General features: G+C 41.1%; 1 protein-coding gene across 2 annotated transcripts in view; it reads right to left on the minus strand.

Annotated features, from left to right (window-relative positions):
* Positions 1–23,491, minus strand: part of JMJD1C (jumonji domain containing 1C) — a 311,545-nt gene that overhangs the window by 44,924 nt on the left and 243,130 nt on the right. For both annotated transcript variants that reach the window (XM_045023354.1, XM_045023355.1), the window contains exons 5-11: positions 16,810–16,934; positions 15,651–15,794; positions 15,337–15,529; positions 13,564–15,248; positions 7,347–7,519; positions 4,704–6,913; positions 1,167–1,368 (exon numbers count right to left, since the gene is read on the minus strand). In XM_045023354.1, the coding sequence (XP_044879289.1) occupies positions 1,167–1,368; positions 4,704–6,913; positions 7,347–7,519; positions 13,564–15,248; positions 15,337–15,529; positions 15,651–15,794; positions 16,810–16,934 (4,732 nt within the window). The remainder of the gene's footprint in view (positions 1–1,166; positions 1,369–4,703; positions 6,914–7,346; positions 7,520–13,563; positions 15,249–15,336; positions 15,530–15,650; positions 15,795–16,809; positions 16,935–23,491) is intronic.

The raw sequence follows: 23,491 nt of genomic DNA on the forward strand, positions 1-23,491 counted from the left end.
GAAATATTTTCCAAGTAGTTGTAATGGTCTCTTAGTAAGCCTGTATCAAAGCAGTATTGTTGAACAATACAATCCCTTATAATACAGAATAATTTACACTAGTTTATTTATAAACAGATACATATATGAAGTATTTTAATAGTATCAGCATCAGTAAAACTCAACGTCCTACATTCAGGACTGAAGTGTAGTTTATGACCACTGTTACACTATCAAAAATGATCCCCCCCCTCACCTTAATCAGCAGGTAGCAAAAATAATCCACTGATTTTTATTACAGTAAAGCCTGATAAGACTCTTAGAAGTAAAGCAATCTTGATTTTAAATTCAGATCTCATGTCTGGTACAATGAAAATAAACTCCATTTGATACTACAATACATTTAAAATTAAAGGTTTTTTTTTTTTTGTTTTGTTTTTTTAAAGTAAATGATTGAATTTTAAAATGGTAGCAAAACTGTTCTATGCTTTCAGTTAACCTCCAATACTCTCTTTCCCCAAAAGAACAAATCTAAGGAGAACACAGCAGTACTTTCAGTAAGCAGGTCATTGCCGTGTATGTATACTTTAGTACAGAAAAACATTTTAAGCCAAACACTGAAGTAATCAAAAATCAGTCTGTGTAACAGCAACTGAGTGTTTAAATTCCTAGTGAATGAGTCTACATTGGTAAGTATTCCACTTGTACAAGTCAACACCTAGTTTTGCTCTACTTCCACACTAGCATTGTATTGCACCAATTATGGTAGAGTATATTCTGGGAAATCTTCTTTTGCATACGTAGGCCAAAGGCAATTGTAAGAAGAAGGGGTCAAATTCTCACTGTTGTCTAGGGAAACTCCCATAATCATGCCTGAGGGGTATTACCAGAATTGAGTGATTTGTGTGTGAATTCAAGGCTCTTTCTCACCAATTTAAAGACAGATTAATGATTTCTCTCTCTAAGCTAGACTGAAAAAAACCACTACTGCATCTTTTTTCTGGCTCAGGAAGGCTGGTTAGTTGTTCAGATGTCTCTGGTATAATGCTGCAGTTTTACACAAAGCCTGCCTCTTTCAACCTACAACAGGGCCAGTACACAAAAGGAACTGAGAAATATAAACATGACTATAAGGAAGGGGTTTTTTTAAACCAAAAATTAACTTTTTAAAAAAACAGCGAACTTACCGACGAAAGTAATAAAATCTACAAAATACTGGAGAGTGAGTTGGTTCTTCACCTTTCTTACTTCTAATGAGTCTACATTCTCTGCATTTCTGCAAATTGGGCCCTATTTCAGAGCAAGAGTCATCCTGCAAAAAGGATTCTCCGGTTTGCTTCAGCTTCTTTACTTTGCGCCAGTCTTTTAATACTGAACGAGGTATGCCAGCTGAAAAAACAACAAAAACTTAAGGCAAGAGAAATTTACAAATTATCTATATGTAGAACTCAATAGGAACAGTAAACCTTCAGCATTTCTAAAGTGAAGTTACCTTTACTTGGTGCCTAACTTTAAGCATCCAAGTTTGAAAAATGTGGCTACAAATCTAATGTTCTGTAGATAAAACTGCTGTTAACCATTTTATTGCTGATTTACATATCACATATGTAAACCAAATGTACTTTTCTCTTGTATTTGGTATATCATTTTGGTAGATATTCCACAGAAAAGTGTGGCCACATCCCATGATTATTCCAGGACAGTAATGGGATTCAGTAACAAGGAGAGTTAAATACATATGATTACTTTGGTGCAGTTCTATGTAAAGTAACTGGAATTTAAACAAATTGTTAATTATGCACAAGGAAGAACAGAATCCAGCTCTCAAATGTGTTGGTTTTACAAGTCTAACAGGAGCAAAAAGCAATAAGAACTTATTTTTATCATTTAACTCAGCAGATCTGAAACTGAATACACACAAGGAGCAGATCTGTCGAGTATAATGCTGCAATTTTCACAATCACATTTCAAAGTAGAAACACAATTTAAATATACACTGCTGTTTGGCCAATATTTCATTTTAATAACTTTTACAAGCAGTGCTTTGGTGCCCGTGTGCTCCGGAACAGTGTTTTGGAACTTTTTTTGGGAAGATGGAATGGTGTTCCACTACTTCGGACAAGGGTGCAAGGAAGAGGGGGGCAGCCTGCTTCACCCCCACCCACTTTTGATTGGTTTTGAATGGAGACCCAGCAGCCACTGCCTCCTCTTCAGGCCATGCCTGAGACAGCAGAATGGGCAGCCCCATGGCTGGGGACCCCTCTCTAGTACAAGATTCCAGCTGGGGCACCTGAATCCCTACCCATCATGGGAGCCCATGCCAGAGTCCTGGTGCTGCAGGCTGGAAGGACAGGCCATAGCATTTCTCTGAGCGCCCTGCCACAAGAGGGTCAGCAGCTGGGGGATACTGTGCAGCACCAGGGCCTTCCATGGAGAATGGGAGGTGCTGGGGGTTCCATGAGGCGTGGGGTCCTGGGTGGCAAGCCGCCTGCATTGCTGTCCCAAGCATGGCCAGAAGCAGAGGTGGCAGCTGCGGGGCCTTTCCTAAGAGCTGGCTAGGTGCGTGGAAGGGAGGCTTCCCCCTCTTCATAGCAACCCTGTCCCTACCCCCTATATGGTCAGTGCAGCTGCACCACTTCCTCCCTCCCCCCCAGGCTGAGGAGGGGAGTGCCTTTTGCCACTGTATAGGCTGAAGGGTCCTGGCAGGGGCATAGTGCCTCATCCTAATCCTCCTTTGCTGCCCTGAGTGAGTGAACCCAGTGTCAGCAGGCTCCAAGGGAGAAGTGAGTTCTGGCACGTCTTTTTTTAGGATTCAAGCGCTGTTTAAAAATGGGATTAGTTTTATCTGCACGAAGAGATGGGGTATCTATCAGTTCAAACTGCCTTTACTCCTGAAAGTCCATATCCTGTGGAGCTGGGCAAAACTTGCACATTAGATACTGGATGGTTCGAATGTTCGGTGCTAACATAGGACTGCACAAACTTGGATTCAGTTCTGTTTCCTGCAGATTTCTTGTAAATTTTGACAAGTCACAGTGTCTCTGTGCCTCAGTTCCCCATCTATAAAATAGGGATAATACTACTCCCCACCTCACAGTCTTGTTGCAGAAATAAATACATTAAGGACTGTGAAGACTCAGATAATAATGTAACACGGTCCATGTAAGTACCCAAAATGGATAGATATTAATATCAAATACTAATCTGTTAGAAAGAACAATGAGGAGGAGGATGAAGATGATGAAGATGATGATGAAGATGATGACAGGAAGGAACAAGACCTACTGTTGCTCAGCCTCCCCTCCCCTGAAATCACAGGAAACTGATGCTATAGGATATGTCCATATTTTAATGCATAATACTCTGTGCTACAGGGGAAGGTAATTCTTTAAGTCCCCAGCTATCTTGCAGATAAAATACTAGATAAAATACCAAAGGACTCTCCAGTTAAGACATCTAATCCACGCCCCTACATGAGTACACGATTGTCCTCTACACCAAACCCATAAATGTTATCTCCTTACAGTAGGAGGATCATCCAGCACTAGTTCAATGTGTGACTAAATGTGAGATTCAACTTCAGGTCCTGAATTAGTAAAAACGGAGTAAGATTTAGAAAAAAACTTGAACATTACATTGTCTTTGATCCTCCCCTTCGTAAAAAGATTAAAATTAAAGACAAAAGTGTACCAGCACTTGATCCAGTCCAGAGTATCTCCTACAGGTTGCAGAACTGGCAGCACTTAACACAAATTAAAACTCAAACAATTACAGAATCTTTCAATAATATAAGGTTGTGAAACTGAGAAGCCAAGAAATTCAGATAAAGATTAAAATCCATCCTTTGTACCAGCTTAATAAAAATCTTATGAAATGTGATTTAACGGGGAATTTCACACTAGACCAATGTTGTAAGAAACTGACCTTTTTTTCCTTAAATAAGAAATATTAGACATTCATAAAAAATAAGAAGATACATTTTCTTTCCAACATTTTACTTAAATAAAGTCTTTCCTGCTTCTAGACCAGTTTCTATTTCCTGCAAAGTTTAGTCGCAATCCAGTATCTGTGACAATACCACACCATCCGAGACAAATTCCAAGTTTATTCTTCATTCCCTTAGATTGCAGCGGTGGTACCGCAGTAGGAGGGGCTCTCTCATACTTCTCTCTAAAGTACCTTTTTTACCCTAAATGTAAAGTCACATCAACAGAGTGCCCTGAAGAAACTGCCCTTAGTCTTCTTGTCAGAGGAAGAAATAAGGTCTGGCAATAAAAATGACCCCTCAAATGGAAGCCCACCACCCCAAAAATACAGATGTTCACATTGTCTTGGGCTGAAGTTTTTATTCATTTTTAAAAATTGGTATGACTGACCCAAGCGTGACTGCAAACATACTGGTGTTGACACTTTATGACAGAGCATGTGTACAACAGTTTGTTTACTTTAAATTGAGAGGCTTATTTACATGTTCAAACCAAGAAATAGTTTGTGCTAGTACATATATACATAACAAAAGATGAATTTCTCAAATTAAGACATTACAGATGGGGTCGGAATTGGTGAATCTGCAGGCCTACCAACCTCTGACACTACCCCTTTAAGCTCTATTCTCATTCATGTATTATCGTATCACAAACCCTCCATTTATTAATAGTATTGTAATTCACAAATGTCCATCTATTTTCTTATCTTTTCTAATTCAGATCAACTGATATACTTACTGCTGTTACTGCTACTCTGTAACTTCATCTTGCTTCTTTCTTTGGCACTCCTGCTAAGAACACCATTGGGTTTTACTTCTTCCTCTGTATCACCCTTTTTCTTTTGCAAATCATTTTGTTTCTTTTTGTAAGTTGGCTTAGGCTGCCGTTTAGTCCTTTGCTCTGACTTGCTCTCACTTTCATCAGAGTCTCCACATTCAGAGCCAGATTCGTAAGTCCTTTTTGCTTTTCTTCTTGTATGTTTATCTTCTTTCACAAATTTATCTGCTAGGATTGTACTTTCTATGTTATTTTGTAAATCATTAGATGTAGAAGCTATTAAATTGACAGTACATGGCTTAATAATTTCTGATACATTGTTCCCTGAATTCTCTTTTTTATTAGTGTTTTTATCTTCTTCTGAATGTCTAGTAAGCCAAGCCTTTTTCAGTTTTGTGTGGTAGTTCGGCTGACTTGTCTGGGAAGTTTGCCCATTGCCTACACAGTTGGCTTTGTTTATTGTATTGCAGACGATAGTACTGTCTAGGGAAATGGAGGCTGGAAATGTCTGATTTTTCACAGCATTGGACTCAGTTTCACTGGCACTACTACTTTTAAACTGAGCTGCAGCCAATGCTGCCTTGTGCTTTTTCAAATGGATAAAATCAGTTGGGCCAGAAAATCCAGAGTTGGGCTGAATGGCACTTCCTGTCTTGCCACTGGCTGGTGTAACTGGAGCTGTGGTACTGACCTTGCTTTCTTGTGTCTGTGCCACTACCTGACTTACTTTTCCAGAGGAGGTACATTCCAGTGGTGTGCAGGCCAAAACTGTGTTTGATAAAGAGTAAGTCACTTCTGAACTACCCCAGCTTGAAACACTGGTAGTTGTGGCTGCAGATGTGGTTACATCTGTTTTGGTACTGCACATTATAGTTGTGGTAGGTGTGACAGAACTGGGAATGCTGCCTTCTGACACAGCCGGAAAGTTCTTTTCATAATGTGTGTGTGTAGTGTCTGAGTTCATATTTGGCAGAATTATTCTTCCAGTGTCTCTGGATTCCACTGGTTTTAGGCAATCTGGTTGATTTGTCCCAGTTGAAGATCTTTCATTAATTCGATCTTTGGAAGCTGACTGCATTACTGGCATACTATCATATTTTATACTAGAAGGTGGACGTACAATGACAGATGCTGTGGCAGACTGCGATTTTCCACTGGTTCGCTCAACATGCCATTCAACTTTTTCATTGTTTGGGGCATTATTAGATTTCCAAATATCTGATAAATTCTGCTCAGAAGTGCTCTTGTACATTGTTTGCGCTTCCTTAGGTTCAGGTACTAAAGTTGGTGGTTTTTGTAATTCTTGGGTTTTGCCACCAGCGTTAACTGGCTGCACTGGTGTTAGGGTTGGAGGTGAAAGGCTGCTATAGCTGCTTTCCTTTCTCTCCAGGTTTTGATGAACTGGAGGGTGAAACACTGGTGCTCTGTGTAAGGCAGGCATACTTCGGAGCGTATTTGAAGATGAAACTGACAACTGAGTAGGGCTTCTGCAGTCATTTCTAAAAGAATTTACAGAGTGAGATGTCATTTGATGGGAAGGTTGCTCTGTTATCTTGCTTACTGAACCTTCATCCTCTGGTTGATGCTTAATCAAAGGTGGAGGTTTTGAAAGAGATGAAATAAAAGAAGTGAGAGACTGGGGATTAGCTGCTGTTGAAGGACAACTATTCTGTTTATCGACATACAAACTTGAAACTTCCTTAGATGGGTAGGACCTTGGTGGTTCATTCACTACACTGTTTGACAAGGTGGTGAAATAGTTACTTTGCGGCAAACTCTGTGGTGCTGAATGCTTGATTTTATAAAGTTCTGACACAGAACGCTCTGGTTCTTTGTCATGTTTTACTGCATAGCTTTTGGGGCTAGAAGATGATAATGGTGTTACTCTAGAATAATTCTCTCTCTCACCCTCAAGAGCCTTGATTTTAGCAGTAAAAGGAGCAACTTCAATACTCTCTTGAAGTATCCGTCTATGTTCTTCTTTATATTTGCTTAGTCGCTCTCCTGTCTCTTGAGGTGGCTTCTGCAATTGACTCAACATTGGGTCCACAAAATGTCTGTGCAAATGACTCTCTTTTGCAGTCTGTGTTCTGCTGTGTTCCAGATCAGTCTTCACTGGTGCAGTTGTAACAGAACGTAAAGGTTCAATAAATGCTTTCCTCTCCAATTCTCTGTATGAAAAAAGTTAAAACAGATTAAATTTTGTTACAAACATACTACAATATGCTAACAGAATTTAAGGGGCCTATTCTTCAACTCTCAAACAAAATTATCTATTAACACAAAATAAAGCTGATGAATTTCTTTATTCTGGGTAAAATTTTCAAAGGCTTCTATGTGACTTAGGAACTTAAGTCCCATTGAAAGTCAATGTGCCTCAGTTTTAAAATGGGATTTAGGCACCTAAGCCACTTCAGCGCTTTTGAAAATTTTACTTATTATTTGAGAGCATATTTTGTCACACTTTTACATATGCCATGTCATGCATTTTTACAAGTGAATTAGAATGAAGGTAAATGAAAACAAGCTACTGAACTTCACAGTCTCATACTGTAAACATTAGATTATACATCAGTTTAATTATTTAGACAATGGAGAACTTACTCTTTGTGATGATCTACTATATTTTTGGACAACGGTGGACTAGAATGTGTTGTCAATTTGAGTGGCCGATGCGAATCTGCACTGGATGGTCTTAGAGGAATGTGACTCAGTAACCCAAGACTGTCAGCTGAGGTCACAGGGGTGGGTTGGTGTAACCAAGGGCTGGGAGTATTCTGTTAACAGCAACAAAACCAGACTTCAAAGTTATCACAGGAACCCAAGCACAGCAACATCATCATACCTTTTTTTAAAATCTTACCAACAAACAAAGAGTAAGTTATATACTTTCCCAGTACAAATCATACACTTTTTTTCCCCAAGTTTTTTAGGCTTATTTGGATAGAGTAGGGATATTTGAGTATGCCATTGACTTGGTTTATAGCATATGAAAATGTTTACATTTTCCACATGTATTCTGAGATAGGTTTGATTCTCAAATACCTAGCTTGATCATTTTACTTCTACAATTTCAACTCAGGGCCTCTCTTTTAACAACTTTAAACAACAACTGGCGTTTAATAGAGTATAAGTTCAATTATTAATTTGTTGAATGATTAGTGTTGAAATATTTTCTTTAAAAATAAATAAGGTTTAATATTTCTTGGGAATATCTTTCAACTGTAAATATAAAACAAATGAAAGAATAAGCATTCCCTTTTCTTACTATTTTTCTTCATTCTACAAATGATTAACTATGGATAAGCCTAGGCAACCTGTTATATTTAGCTGAATTGTTTTACACAACTCAATCACACAATTAGTACAGTACTATTAAAACTACAAACTATGTTAAGGAAATCTTAACGTTGCATAGCTAAGTATTCAAAAGTTAGGAAATACAAAATTTAAGGGTGAATATACAATTTTAACTCTACCTCCTAGCTTGAAGAACAGGAGTACTTGTGGCACCTTAAAGACTAACAAATTTTTAGTACTCCTGTTCTTTTTGCGGATACAGACTAACACGGCTGCTACTCTGAAACCTCCTAGCTTGAATGCATTATGATAATCTTTATTTGAAAACTAGTGTAGGCTGTTTTAAATGAAGTTGATAACTTATGTAAGTTAATGTAAAATTAATGATGATGTGTTACCTTGAAGACAGAAGTGTCTATGATAGAAACATTTTTATATTGAAATATAGCATAAGATGTCATAATTAACAATTGTATCATAATGCACACAAGGGAGTAAATTTGCATGTGAAACCTTAAGTCTCACTTCCTGACTTTGAGCACTTCACTATGAAACCCAAAAGATGTTTTAACATAGTAAAGTTTTTGAGGAAATCAAAAAAGGTTGCTGGGGCCTAATTTCCCTGTAAGCTGCGCAGTTGTGAAGCAGCCTATTTAGCATCACACAGGCGCTCAGGGAACCCGCCTGGGGACCTGCCCTGGCCAGGAGGAGGGGCACCTCTCCCCTGGCCACAACCTAGCCCAGCCACCAACCTGCTACAACCAGGGGAGGCACGGCCTGAACCCGGCCGCAGCCAGGACACCCCCTCTCCCAGTTCCAACTCTGCCGCAGCCAGGGCATCCAAACCTGTCGCGGCGCCCCTCCCCAAATTCTGCTGCAGCCCGGACCTTCTGCGGCCGGGGCACCCCCCCCCCGAGCCCAAACCTGCCATGGTACCTTTCCCCCAGCCTGGTCCTGCCAGGGCCGGGCCGCCTAGCTTGTGGCCCCAGTCCTGGAGCTGCCACGCCACATAAAGGCTCCTCTCCTCGACCCCCAAGCCCAGGTGCTGCTGTGTGGAGACTGAGTTGGGGGAGTCCTCTCTCTCTGGCATAGCCCCAGAGCACCCTACTGCACCCCAAACCCTTCATCCCTGGCCCCACCCTGGAGACCGCACCCCCAGCACCCAACTGTCTGCCCCAGCCCTGAGCCCCTCATCCCCAGCCCCACCCCATCACATCACCTCCATATTGGTGCACATAACAAAATTCACTCTCCACATGGGTGGGGAAAATTAGAGGGAACACGGGCTTGGGCTGTAACTAGAAGACAACAGTCAGCACAAAACAATTGCTGTATATCAATATAATTAAGAAACTAAATACCTGCAGAACAACAGATTTCAGAGGCCTAAGTGAAATGAGTTTATTCTTCCACACCTTCATTATAGGTGGAGCTGACAGAGACACCTACAGTTCAGACTGCCTACCTCTTTCTCTCATGAGGCCATTTTTTAACTGCTTATGACTTGGCCAAACTTTAATCACTTGATATTTTCCAGCCAGGTGTCTGCCTCAGACTGAACTATTTGGAAAAAGGCTCAGCTACAATGGTTCATTTCTAAGAATGTGTGTCAGAAAAAGGAAAATGTTTTGCCCATGTTAAAATATCTTTACATAGTCACTGCAAAGTTCTAGCACCTACATTTTGTGAGGCAGGAACTTAAACTTTGGTAGGGAGGTTGCCTTATTGTTAGGGAAATGCCTTTTGCTATCCCTGTGAAAAGCAAAATTAGACTGTATCATAAGCCTCTGAAAATCAGTTTGTTCAACGGAAATTTAATAAAAACTAGAAGCATTGCTCTCCAAAGGTTTCAATTGAACTGAGCATGATCCTACATGCCAACTGAACTGAGCATGCTCCTGAGCAAGCCTTTTCATGCAATTGCTACACTTGGTTGCCAGGGGACACTGTAGCATCAGTCACTGAACTGACTAGTGATGCTGTTGAAACCATCTCAATCCTTCCTCTGCTAGCACTCAGGAAGCATGAAGGAGAAGAAATAATCAGTCTGATTATTGCAAAGTGGTGAGGAGCAGATGAGAAGGGAGGGAGAGGTGCCAGGGATGTGTCTCAATAGGAGACAAGGAGAAGAGGGATAGAAGCCAGGGGTGTACATGGACAGGAAAAGAGGGGGACAGTGAGGAACACAGGTGGACAAAGGCCAAAGAGTTTATAACCACTGGAGCACACTTCCCTACAGAACCTGGAACAGAACCAGAATTTCTTAAGTCTCAACATTCCTCTGCTATCTACCAAACAGCTGTGAAATCCACTGGCAAAATGAGTGCATTATCCCCGTAACAATATAAGAACATAAGAATGGCCATACTGGGTTAGACTAATGGTCCATCTAGCCTAGTATCCTGTCTTCCAACAGTGGCCAGTGCCAGATGCTTCAGAAGCAATTAACAGATTAGGACAATTATTGAGTGATTCATCTAGTCCCAGCTTCTGGCAATGAGAGGTTCAGAGGCATCAAGAGCATGGGGTTGCATCCCTGACCATCTTGGCTAACAGTCATTGATGGATAGAGTGACCAGATAGCAAGTGTAAAAAATAGGGACAGAGGGTTGGGAATATCTGGACTGTCCCGACCATACTGACGGACCTACCCTCCATGAATTTATCAAATTCTTTTTCGAACCCAATTATACTTTGGGCCTTCACAACATCCTCTGGCAGTGAGTTCCACAAGCTGACTGTGTTGCGTGAAGAAGCACGTCATTTTGTTTTAAACCTGCTGCCTATTTCATTGGGTGACCTTTTGTTCTTGTGTTATGTGAAGGGGTAAATAAGATTTCCTTATTCTCTTTCTCCACATCAGTCGTGATTTTACAGACCTCTAGCATATCCCCCCATAATCATCTCTGTTCTAAGATGAACAATCCCAGTCTTTTTACCTTTTCCTCAAATGGAACCTGTTTCATACCCCTAATCATTTTTGCTGCCCTTCTCTGTACTTTTTCCAACTCTAATATATCTTTTTGGAAATGAACCAACAAGAATTGCACAGAGTATTCAAGGAGGTAGCATACTATGGATTTATATAGCGATATTATGGTATTTTCTGTCTCATTATCTATCCTTTTCCTAATGGTTTTTGACTACTGCTGCACATTGAGCAGATGTTTTCAGAGAACTATCCATGATGACTCCCAGATCTCATTCTTGAGTGGTAACAACTAATTTAGACCCCATCATTTTTATGTATAGTTGGGATTATGGTTTCCAATATGCATTACTTTGCACCGATCAATATTGAATTTAATCTGCTATTTTGCTGCCCATTCACCTGGTTTTGTGAGACACATTAATGCTTTTCAGTCAATTTTGGCCTTAACTCTCTTGAGCAATTTTGTATCATCTGCAAACTTCGTCATCTCACTGTTTACTTCCTTTTCCAGATCATTTATGAGTATATTTAATGGCACTCATCCCAGTACCGATCCTTGAGAGATTCCGCTATTTACCTCTCTCTACTGTGAAAACTGACCATTTATTCCTTCCCTCTTATCCCATGACTGCTTACTTTGCCTAGAAGCCTTTGGTGTGGGACCTGGTCAAAGGATTTCTGAAAGTCCAAGTACACCTCTACCCCGATATGCTGCGACCCGATATAACGCGGGTAGCATACAATGCGGTAAAGCTCTGACACGCTACTCTGAGCAGCATGTTAAGGGTGCCGGGCCAGGCTGGGGGGGTTCGATAAGGGGCCGAGTTTCTTGGGGGCAGCCAAGGGCTCCCCCCTCCCAGGGCCTGGGGGCAGGAACTGTGGGAGGGCACTTTTGGGGGCCCCGCAGTCCCAGAGTGGCCCGGGGGATTAGCAGGGGGCTGAGAGCAGCCCGCTCTGCTTCCCTCACCCTGGCCCCAGCCGTGTCACTCAGGGGAGGGATCTTGGGGGAAGGGATCCCCCCAGCACTCACCAGCAGTGGCGGAAGCAGAACAGCCCGGCCCCAGCCCGCTCCACTCTGCCAGGTGAGTGCAGGACTTTTCCCCAGCCGCCCCCCAGCAACACGGCTGGGGCCGGGGCAAGGAAAGCGTAGCGGGCTGGGGCCGCGTTGTTCCGCTTCCCGCCGCAGGTGAGTGTGTATGGGGGGGGGGCATCCTTTTCCCAACCTCCCCGCACTCACCGACGGCGGGAAGCGGAGCACCACGGCTGGGAGCTGGCAGAGTGGAGTGGACTGGGACCGGGCTGCTCCGCTTCCCGCCGCTGCCAGTGAGTGCCTGTCAGGGGGCGGGGAGGGATGGATAGGGGTCGGAGCAGTCAGGGGACGGGGGGGTTGGGTAAGGGGTGGGATCCTGGGGGTGATTATGGACGGAGGTCTCTGGAGGGGGTGGTCAGGGAACAAGGAACTGGGAAGGTGGGGGGGGGGGAACCAAGTTTGATGTAATGCGGTCTCACCTATAATGCAGTGAGATTTTTTGTCTCCCGAGGACCGCGTTATATCGGGGTAGAGGTGTATACTATTTCCATGGCACACTATCCCTGGGAGAGATGAAGCCAAGGGCAGACTCAGAGTCTGCTCTGCAACCAATAGGGAATGAGATGCCATTCCCTGGGAGCTCAGGAGAGGCAAGAAGCCATTTTGGAACAGTCTGCAGCAAGCCAGGGAAAGCCACACCGGCTGTGTGAGGGGCTGGTGACTCCCAGGTCTGCATGCAGGGTTCCCCCTGAGAACTGGCCTCTGGGGACCTGAAAGCAAGATCCCTCAAACTTGACCCTTTCCCTCTCCAGGGTGACTCCCAGTTTGTAGAGTTTTGTTGGGAAAAGTTTCCTCAGCCAGGTTGAGGAACCAAACGGACAGGGGGCTCTATATGTTTCTGTAGCCTCAATAATCTCCCTGAGCATTTCACAATCACCGTCACCATTCTGGTCAGGTGGCCAGTACTACATTCCTACTGTCTCTCATTATTCAAGCATGGAATTGTTTAAAGATTGTTTAAAGTCTTTCTAGTATGTGGTCCCTATAGTGAATTGTTACCAGATACACGATTAACTTCCAGTGGTAAAGTTTTGTGCTGTGGATCTACAGGTCCTAACCTTACTGATGACGCAATATAGTTCCACAAGCTGAAATGTTTATATCTTCAATTTGTATTTTAAAAACCATAGGAAGTTATGGACAACTCCTGCCCTCTCCTCTCCACCCCGCCTTCCCAAACAGCTATGTTAAAAGTCAGTTAACATTACAAAGTCAAGCATGCAAAAGCTAGAAAAGGCCAGAATTAAGGTTGCCAATGCCATCTTAGTTTGGTCCCCCTCTTCATGTGCATTATGAAACAGTCATCTTACCGGAACACTCATACTTATACGCTCTTGGCAAAACTGCATAGAAGAAAAAAAAACCCATTTTCATGGAAAATGGACAATTGCTGGGAAATGGGCTAACAATTATTTTTGTAACCCAGCGCACTTGCACATAGAGGCCAGTGACCTTAAAGTACTATTAAAAGTAATAATAAAGAAAGCAGAATCACTTACCCTTCTTAAAGAAGCCTCAGCATTAACAGGAGTTTCTGGATGGACCCATTTAGAGGAGGGTAGACCAAGTCCTGAGTAAGCATGTGTTCCATTTGGATACTGCCAAATAATTGGATAAAGTCCTATCTGATTATATGAAGCAGAAGGATGAGCTTGTCCAAGAAGATGTGGAGACTGGTGCTGTAACATCTGCTGCTGCTGGTGTGCTAATGCCAAATGGCTTAAGCTGCTGGCATGAGCAGTTTCTAGTCGTGGATGGCCACCTAATAAGGAAGCTGTAGGCACTCCAGGTAACACTGCAGGAAGTAGATGAGGGTGATGAACAGAATGGTGAGATGCAGTACTAAGAGGATGAGTGTTAATAGCAGATAATGGAGTCTGATTTGAAGACCCAGTTAATAGATGGGGTGCACCACTTAATGCAGGATGATGGGTGTTCGGATTTAAACAGGTTCTGTGGGATGAGGAATGAAGAGGATAATTATGCTGATGTAAGTAAGGTGAAATGTGATTAGTTCCTGTTTCTTGACCAATAAGAGTGGGATCCCTGTATACTGTGAAATGTTCATTCTTGTCAATAATAAGAGGACTTTTAGTAGCTTCTAAAGCACTAACTCTAGCTGGAACTGGATGAAAACTAGACCTAGGCATATCATGCTCAGTTTTATTTGCTGACCTTGATACTCCAGTAACATGGCTGGTCTGATAACTAACCTTTGACTTCACAGTATCAGGAGATTGGGTGAGTTTAGGCTTAACATCAGGTGAAGAATTTGACTTTGTTTTAGGATGATCAACTGAAGTACTACATTTTGACTTCATAGCATCAGGGGCTGGACTTCGTTTATGTAGTTTACCCTCTTCAGCTAATGAAACTACATTTAATGAAGACACAAATGAGCCATGCTGAACTTTTTCTTTTTCAGGATTTAAATGTTCATTTACTGTCGTTTTCATAATCCCAGACTGTATCAAATCCATTTTACTGACAACATTGCTAATCCAACTCTGATCAGTTTCTTGTTTTCTTACTTCTAGAAAATTTACATTTGTAAATTGATGTTTTAAATTGCTGCCACAAGACACTATTTTCTGAAGTGTTTGCAAACCAAAGGTACTTGCAGCATTTTCCTGGCTCTCCTCATCAGAATTGTTTTCATTAGTTGCATCAACACCACACTTTGGTGTAGGAGGCCTGGGTACAAACTGCTCATTTGTTAACAATTCCATAGTATGCCGATTTTCTACACTGCACTCTTGAACATGTGCATCACTGGCACTCTGACCATGAAATTTCAGCTGCTCTGCTGGATGGAGTGAATTTTTTTCTTGTAGGTCTAATCCAGCTGACTTCGGTCTTTCTGCATCTTGATGATTTTTATCTGCTTGTATTTCATCCCATGGAGACTGCCTATCTATTAGTGTCTGTTCCTCTACCCTCTCACTACTCTGGGAGTTTCCTCCTTCTCCATTTATGTTTGAAGTGTTCTTGCTTTTCAACTCATTCTCTGAATTTTGCTCTGATGAAGAATCTGTTAATCTTTTATTTGAATTTTCTGAGTCACTGCTCTCAGAGTAGTCAGAGATATTGTCTGTCCTCAATCTTTTCATACTTAGTTTCTTTTCGTCCTCTTCGGGTTTTCTTCTTTTACTAATAAAGTGTTTATTTTTACTTTTGGGATTTTCTGTAGAGGAGAAAGAAATTATAATTGTATTTTTAGTCAGGTACAGTTTTAAGAATTTCTCTCCCTCCCCTTCCAAAACTGCTCCTACCTCCTCGACCTATATAATCATATTTTTCTTCCTTCATCTTCTCCTCGTCAGGCATGCTGCTATCTGAGCCTTTCCTTTTATTTGGACGAGCATTCCGTTGTTGATGGTGCTGGTGAGAATTCTGTTTTGGTGCTGCAGTTTGGGAATTCATGGCTGGTCTGGGACTATTTGCTTGAGCACGTGTATAATGCCCCTAAATGTAATCAAATAATTAATACATCAAACATGATCCTAATTAATCTGTTTAAATACAGATATTCAACATTTACAATAAACCAAAACATCACTTAAGTAAAAAGAGAAAGTATATCTACGTGGGCTGTGTTGCTGTTCTGGTTGGAACGAGACCTGCGACGTGATGTGATGCCAATATTTTCACCTTTCAACAAAGAGTGAACAACATCATCTAGAAAGGTCATCTGAACCATAGAAGGATCAACATTCTGTGGTTCTAACACCTGGTTTATTAAAAGAAGAAGAAATCCATAATTAACAGTTTTTTAGACAGTCTACCCTATATCTCCTACATCAGTGTTTGTGCAAATACATAGTTCATTTGGTACACTGAAAAAGTATCCAAAGGAAAACCCTAGTTGATCTTGACAAGCTAGCCTGCTGTAGGACTTCTCAGTGGAATGGGGAAGCAGCAAAACCCAAGCATTACCATTTTGTGTTCAAGTTAACAGTTTTATTAGACCACTATTACATTTTTTCTCCAAGCTGATAATGATAAACTGAAAAGCCATCAAACTCTTCTTAGAAGATGACCATTAAGCAATTTTTTAAAAACTGAATACAATCTGGCTATAAAGAGAAGAGGAAAGTAACTGGTGAAAGAGAATGGCAAAATGCAGAGCTAGACGACAGATTCATATCAAGAAATTTGCAAGTTAATTATAAAGAATTTGAACATTAAGTTAGACCTAAATTTGCATGCTGACATTTGATTTTGTTGGTCACTTCAAGGAAGACAAGTCATTTACTATATTAACACTAAGTTAATACTCCCAGGTTTCTCTTGGAATACAATTCTCCATTTTTCCATGAAAATATTTGTTTTAAACTTTTAGGAATAGCACCAACTGCAACTGAAAGCTACTACAATAAATGCTTAATATCACATTACTCAAAGAGATTTTTAACTGCTTGTGAAAAAGTTATAATTACCAGAGTGATAGGAGACAAATTCGAAGCAGAGTCAATATTAAAGACTGATTCCTGGTTCTAGATTACTTCATTTCAAGCACTTCAATAATCAGGTAATGATTATATAAGAGAACCTAAAATCTTAGACGCTGGATTTATTGCTTAAATGCATATTGTTTAAACACCACTTTCAGACTAATAAGAGATATACTTGTACCCATTTGAAGTGAACAGCATAATAAATCTAACACCACCACAACACTTTAAAAAATATCAAACACTTATGCTGGGCATAAAACTTTTCTGAATAAGGGTCATAATATTTACCTGGTCATTCATAACAATCATAGTGCGGGTGAAAAGATCATGATGAGTAATTATACCAGTGAACCACTGGGTGGCAGAATCCTGTCTGTATACTCTCACCCTATATCCGTTTAAGGAATATGGACCTTTAAAAGGAAAATGTTACAGAAAAACATTGAGAAATTCATCCAAAATTTTTTTTTTATTATGTAGCATTTATAATACAATGCACAGGGAATGAGTAACAAACCAGATGTGTATCTAGCACACTGGCCAGCCTGTGCATTTTACTTCTGATTCAAAAAGACATTTTGGAATGCTTGGGAATGTTTAACATGATTTAGTAATTCTAACGTCAATTATGCTAATGTTTCCAAACAACAGTTTTCTTATCTTACTAACTCCCGCTGCATCTGTAATGACAAATCATGAAAAAAAAAAACGAACCACAAAAGGTATAAAAGAGTAAGCTGAAAGGCAAGAGTGTGTGTCAGCAGATTATACAGACGCTGTTGAACAGGCTGATGACATGCTTAGATGCTTTTTCAGGAGAAAATTTAGATCTCCGTGTTTGAGTTCTGCAGCTGCCAAGTTTGTCCATCACTGACCACAAAGTTTACTTCCACTGAGGTAGTTCAGAAAAGCAAAGTGGCCCAACCTCTTCTAGTGGCCCCATAACAAGCCGCAAAAAGACGGAAAGAATTGTGTTCTATTTTAAATGAATGATTTAACGGTATATTTCAGGGAGATGAGATTCCAGATTCATAGACAGAGGCAGAAATTGTACTCATTCCTAGAGAAGGAAAAGATCTTTCCAGTTGTGTATCATAAGACCTATTTCTTAATTAATGTGGATGCTAAAACTTATGCCAAGCTGCTAGCAAAAAAGGTGAGTGTCATTTTGCTCAAATAGTTTCACCCAGACCAGTCTCAGCTAATTGCTGGCAGGCATCTATCTGATAATCTCAGAAGAACTCTGAATTTAATCTACAATGTTAATTCTCACAATTCTTTCTGTGCACTTCTTTCTCTGGATGTTGAGAAAGCCTTTGACCGGCTGGAGTGGGAGTACTTCAGACAGATTTTAGTAAAGTTTGGTTTTGGGAATCAGTTTTGTAGAGGCATATTGGTCTTGTATACTGCTCCTTAAGCATCTGCTTTGGTTAATAGCCATTAATCATTTGTCTTTTAATTTGTCTAGGAAATGACACAGGGTTGCCCTTATCCCCCTTGTTGGTTGCTTTTGCAATAAAGCCATTTGCAAATAAATGTGAGAAAATGCACTTAGTAAAGGGCATCAAGACATATTCTGGATTAGAACAGAAAATAGATTGTACGCTGAGGATGTCTTGTTATATTTGGAGGATACAGAAGTCCCATTAAAATTATAGAATAACTGACTTTGGAATGTGGTCAAATATCAGGCATCAAAATAAACTATGATAAATCTGAAATTTTAGGATTTAATAGCCCCAGAAAGGTCAAAAACCATTGTCAGCTACATACATTTCAATGGGTAAAGAAATCTTTGAATATTAAAGAATAAATACTGGTGGAGAGAAAAAAATAATTACCCTCCACAGTGGAGTAAAATCAGAAAAGACTTGGAAGAATGGAACAAATATGAAATTCATTGGCTAGGCAGGGTAGCTTTGATAAAAATGAATGTCCTCCCAAGGTTATTTTTGTTTCAGTGCATCCCTGTTGGTTTCTCTGACATGAGATTAAAAATATGGCATGATGAGCTATTAAAGTTCATATGGAGTCATAAAAGTCAAAGGGTGAGTTTTAAAGTTCTGTATAAGCCTATAAAAAAGAGGTGAACTAGCGTACCCTAATTTGACTTATTGTTATTATGCACAACAATTAAAAGATGTGATCAACTGGATTAATGACAGACCAATCGAACTCTGGGTAAAACCTGAATATGACTGGAGCCCAAATACAACTATTTATAGTAACTGTTTCATTAAAAAGAAATGTAGGCAACCAAAATAAATAAATAAATAAAATCACCCATTCTTCCAGAACACGTTAGCAGCCTTGGACAAATTTGTCAAATTCCTTTCACTGAGGCCCCTCATCCTTAACTACAGTATTTTCATTAATAATTAGGCATTTACGCCTGGGAAATATCTAAGTGATTATGCATTGTGGGTAAAAGCTGAGCTTACTCAGTTTGGACAGCTGTTCCTGCAATCTGATTTGAAATCAGGTCAAGAGATATGTAATAATGTAAAGATGAAGTTCCCATATTTTTCAGATTTACAAGTCAAACATTTTTTGTGAAATCTGAATAAAAGACAGCTCTATCTAGACCTTTCATCACCTGTGAGGAGTTGATCCAGCAGCAAGCTGGAACAAAAAGGTTTAATTTCAAAGAGATGTATCATTTTGATTAAAAAGAGAAGTTGATAAGAAAACAACCCAGATGAAAAGATGGGATAGGGATTTGGACAAAGGAACTGAGCTGAATAAGTGGTCTGTACATGTGAATGGGGATACACATCTTCAGTTTGGGTGGTTCAAAGAATTTTTTTTTTTGTAATCAACTGCTTTATAGATGGCATTTGATGCCACATTTTTGCTACTAGAGAGCCCTCTGTTGGAGGGGTTGCAGGAAATGGGGACCATAATCTCAAGTGTGATTTAGATGATTTGGGGAGGATATTATTAAAGAGATTTATTTTGTGACAAAATGCTGGCTTTGTAGAGACCCCTGATCTGCTTACTTAATGCTCCAATAAAAGATCTACATTTTAAACAGAACAATAATTTCTTTTTATTTAAGACATTGTATTGCACACAATTGGAAAAATGTGACTTTTCCTGCTATGGACCTGTGGTACAGTAAGATAAGGCCTGTCCTTGTAATGGAAAAGCTTTCATACCAAGTATGCACACAAGAGAAATGCCCCAAAGTAGGAAGGTATTTAGAAATTTGGTGACTCTTTTTAGTGTACACAGAGGAAGGCTCCCCAGCCAGCAAAGGAGAACTTTTTGCCAGGTTCTTTGACTATTAACCTGACCCTGAATAAGTAATGTACAATGTAGTCTATTCCAACATTTCATTGTAACTTTACCTTAATTAAAAAAAAGAATTGTGCTCTAGTTTTAAAAAGTGTAACCTTGTTAAAGAAATCTTAAACACTGTACTTTAAAAGTATATGAACAGTATATGAACAAATTCAAGTCCAAAAGAAGGCTACATACACAACATAGATGAGACAGCTCAGCATCGTCATCCTTCAGCATTACAAATCATGAAACTTGCCTTCTGCTTTCTGAGATTGTAGGGTTCATGTTTTCAATCGTTTTCCCACAACCATGCGCATTAGAAACGTGCTCCAGTCACTTTCATTATCTCTGGGCAAGTCTACACTTAAAATGCTGTAGTAGTGCAGCTGCACCACAGTTGCGCTTCAGTGAAGACACTACTATGCCGATGGGAGAGCTTCTCCCACTGGCATATTTAATCCACGTCTGCGAGAGAAGGTAGATGTGTCGACGGGAAAAGCCTTCCCGTTGACACAGTTGTCTACTGCATCGGTTAGGTTGGTACAACTGGGTCGCTCAGGGGTGTGGATTTTTCACACCCGAGTGACCTAGTTATACCAATGTACCTTTATAGTCTATAGCTGGCATCTCTCTCATCACTACAGTATCAATGTGTCACAAACATTAATTTACCTTCTACAATGTCTCTGACAGAGGAAGGGGTGGTTTTAACCCTATTTTGCAGCTAGGGAGTTGAGGCACGAAGATAAGGATCAAATGTTTCCACAATTTTGGGAGCTCAATTTGAGACTTCTAGGACCTGATTTTTAAAAGTACTTAGCATTATATTACACTTGGTATGTTCAAAGCACAGCTCCTATTGACTTCAGTTGCAGCTGTGATTTGCACTTCTGCAAATCAGACCTCAAGGCCCAAGTTGGATATCCAGAAAATGAGAAATAGTTAGTGGGCACCTGTGAAAAAGTCTGATTTAAGTGATTTGCTAAATATCACATAGGAACTTTGTGTCAGAAACAGGGACAGTATTTCCCCAAGGCAGCTTTCAAATGCCTTAACCATGAGATCATTCTCTCTCTTTCTGCAACCCATTGCCTCAGTCACTACACACCTTCCAAGTTCTGCAGCAAACGGAACAGGGATCCTACGGCAATAGTATCTTTCACTACACAACCTTGATTCAACCCCAAAGCAGTTCCATCTTGTGCACTGAATGTAGAAGGGGTCCAAATGTAATTAAAGACAGTATCATAATGCATATGACGAGGGGACCAAATTAAAGTAGCACAGACAACCTCAATCCTGGCATTTGCTAACTTTTGAGAGCTTGACATAGCAACCCAAATGTTTTTGCTTGTAGTTTCCTAGGGTTTTAAAAGAGCAAACTGAAAAAAACAAATTCCATCATGTGGCATAATATTGACACCCACAATTCATCAGCAGGATTGGAATCTTAGATCCATGACACAGATCTTTGACACTAACAGAGCAACTGACAGCAATAGTAGATTGTCATTCTATATATGGACCAGCATTAGAGGGGGATGAGACACATACTTTGCCAGTGGATTTCACTGATAATTGCTGACAGCAGAGGAACGATGAGACTCTGGAATCTTGGATTCCACTCCTGGGTCTGGCAGGGAGTGTATTTAGTGAGCAAAGACTCCTCTTTTGCCAATTTTTCTCAAGTTTGACCCTTTTTCTGTCCTGTGCCTTCCAAAAGTTTTCTTGCTCAGCCAGACCTAGTCGCCCCTTCTGGCTTGCTGTCCAAATACCAATTCCCTCCCAACTGCCAGACTGTTTGCCCAGCCAATGACAGTGCTCCTCCTATACCCTACCTACTTGTCGGATCTGTCTCCTCTCCCTCCCTGTGTTCCTCCCCCACTGCTAGTTCATAGAATCAGTCTCATTGTCCTGCCAGTAACAATCTCCCCTCCGCTCCGCAAGTTCCTCAGCATTCTTTCCCATAGCTAGTTCCTCCCCGCACCCTGTTTCTCTACTTGGGTCCTATTCTCCTTGATTAATCAGTTCAAGTCTCATACCTGCAGTCCCAATCTCCTATATCCCCTCTCTCGGACTCCCAGTTCCAATTTCTTCTACCACTCAGTCCCTAGTCCTAGTGTCCTTGCCCAGCCAGTCCCAATTTTTCTCCCCCTCCCTCCAGTCCCAGCCTCACTGAACTTCTTGTCTCAATCTACTTTGTTTCCCTCTCTCCTGCACCAGCTTTTGTGCCCTCTGCATTCACATCAGACAGTTTCCTCCTCCATGTTGCCTGGGTGCCGTGGGAAGGTAGGGGGTGGTGTCATTGAGAGCACAGGAGAAACTCTCTTTGCTTGCAGTTCCAGTTTCTGGATCCATCCCAGCGATTACAGGGAAAATCTGGTTTCACTCTGGTAGCCTTAGGCTGGAGCATGCTCAGTCCAGTCACATAGAGGAGCAGTGAGAGGATGGAGCATACTCAGGGTATGGCTACACTTGAGAGTTGCAGCACTGGTGGAGGCTTTCCAGCGCTGCGATTAGTAACTGTCCACACCTGCAGGGCACATCCAGCGCTGCAACTCCCTGGCTGCAGCGCTGGCTGTACACCTGGGTCTGCTTGGGGTATAACGATTGCAGCGCTGGTGCTGCAATGCTGCTCGTAAAGTGTGGCCACACACCAGCGCTGTTATTGGCCTCCAGGGTATTAGGAGATATCCCAGAATGCTTTTAACTAAATTACTCTCTTTGTTTTGTTATGATGCCTCTCTTTGTTTTGTTGTGAACTCGGGGCTCCGGGAGCTGCTTATCTAAAAAACAAACACAGCTCCTGTTTGCTGTGATCAATCTGTAACTGACTGTGAACAATCAATTGAGATAACCCACTACCTTGCCGTGAATGAGGCAGGCAGGGGGATGAGTGTTTGCTTGAGGAGAGAAACAGTGGGGGCAGGGGGGAGAAAGGGAGTCCGTTGGAGCAGCTGCTTATCTGGTCTGCAGGCTGTTTGCAGTTAAGAGTAAATGAGGGGTCGGGGAAATTTTCAGATTTTGCAAGGCAGGGAGCTGATACACAGTGTCAGCTCCAAAAATCCACACTCTCTCTCTCCCCCGCTCCCTGTCACACTCCACCCCACCCCCCTCTTTTGAAAAGCAAGTTGCTGCCACTTGAATGCTGGGATAGCTGCCCATAATGCATCACTCCCAACAGTGCTGCAAATGTGGCCACACTGCAGCGCTGGTAGCTGTGAGTGTGGCCACACACCAGCACTTTCCCTACACAGCTGTACGAAGACAGCTGTAACTCCCAGCGCTGCACACCTGCAAGTGTAGCCATACCCTCAGTTGCTCTAGGGGGACGGCACATGTGCAGTTCATTCACAAAGGAGCAGTAAGGGGATGGTACATAAGTAGAGATGGCGCATGCACACTCTTATCAGCACTAAAGGCTGAGAGAGGCTTAAGTGAGGATGGAATCTTTGAAGATTTTAGCTGCTAAAATTGAAGAAGTTGTCTTTATTGAGCATATGCAATAAAGACAACTTATTGCAAGATTGCAAGATTTTATTGCAACTTTTTGCAAGATTTTTTCAAAGCTTATAACTAAACCTAAGCCTTTCAAAGCAAGAACTAACTTATATAAAACACTAAAATATAATTCATTCATTTCTGCCAGATTCTGTTACTCTTTTTTATGTTTACCTGAACCTTA

Source organism: Mauremys mutica, chromosome 7 (genome assembly GCF_020497125.1).
Source record: "Mauremys mutica isolate MM-2020 ecotype Southern chromosome 7, ASM2049712v1, whole genome shotgun sequence".
NCBI classification, from domain to species: domain Eukaryota; kingdom Metazoa; phylum Chordata; order Testudines; family Geoemydidae; genus Mauremys; species Mauremys mutica.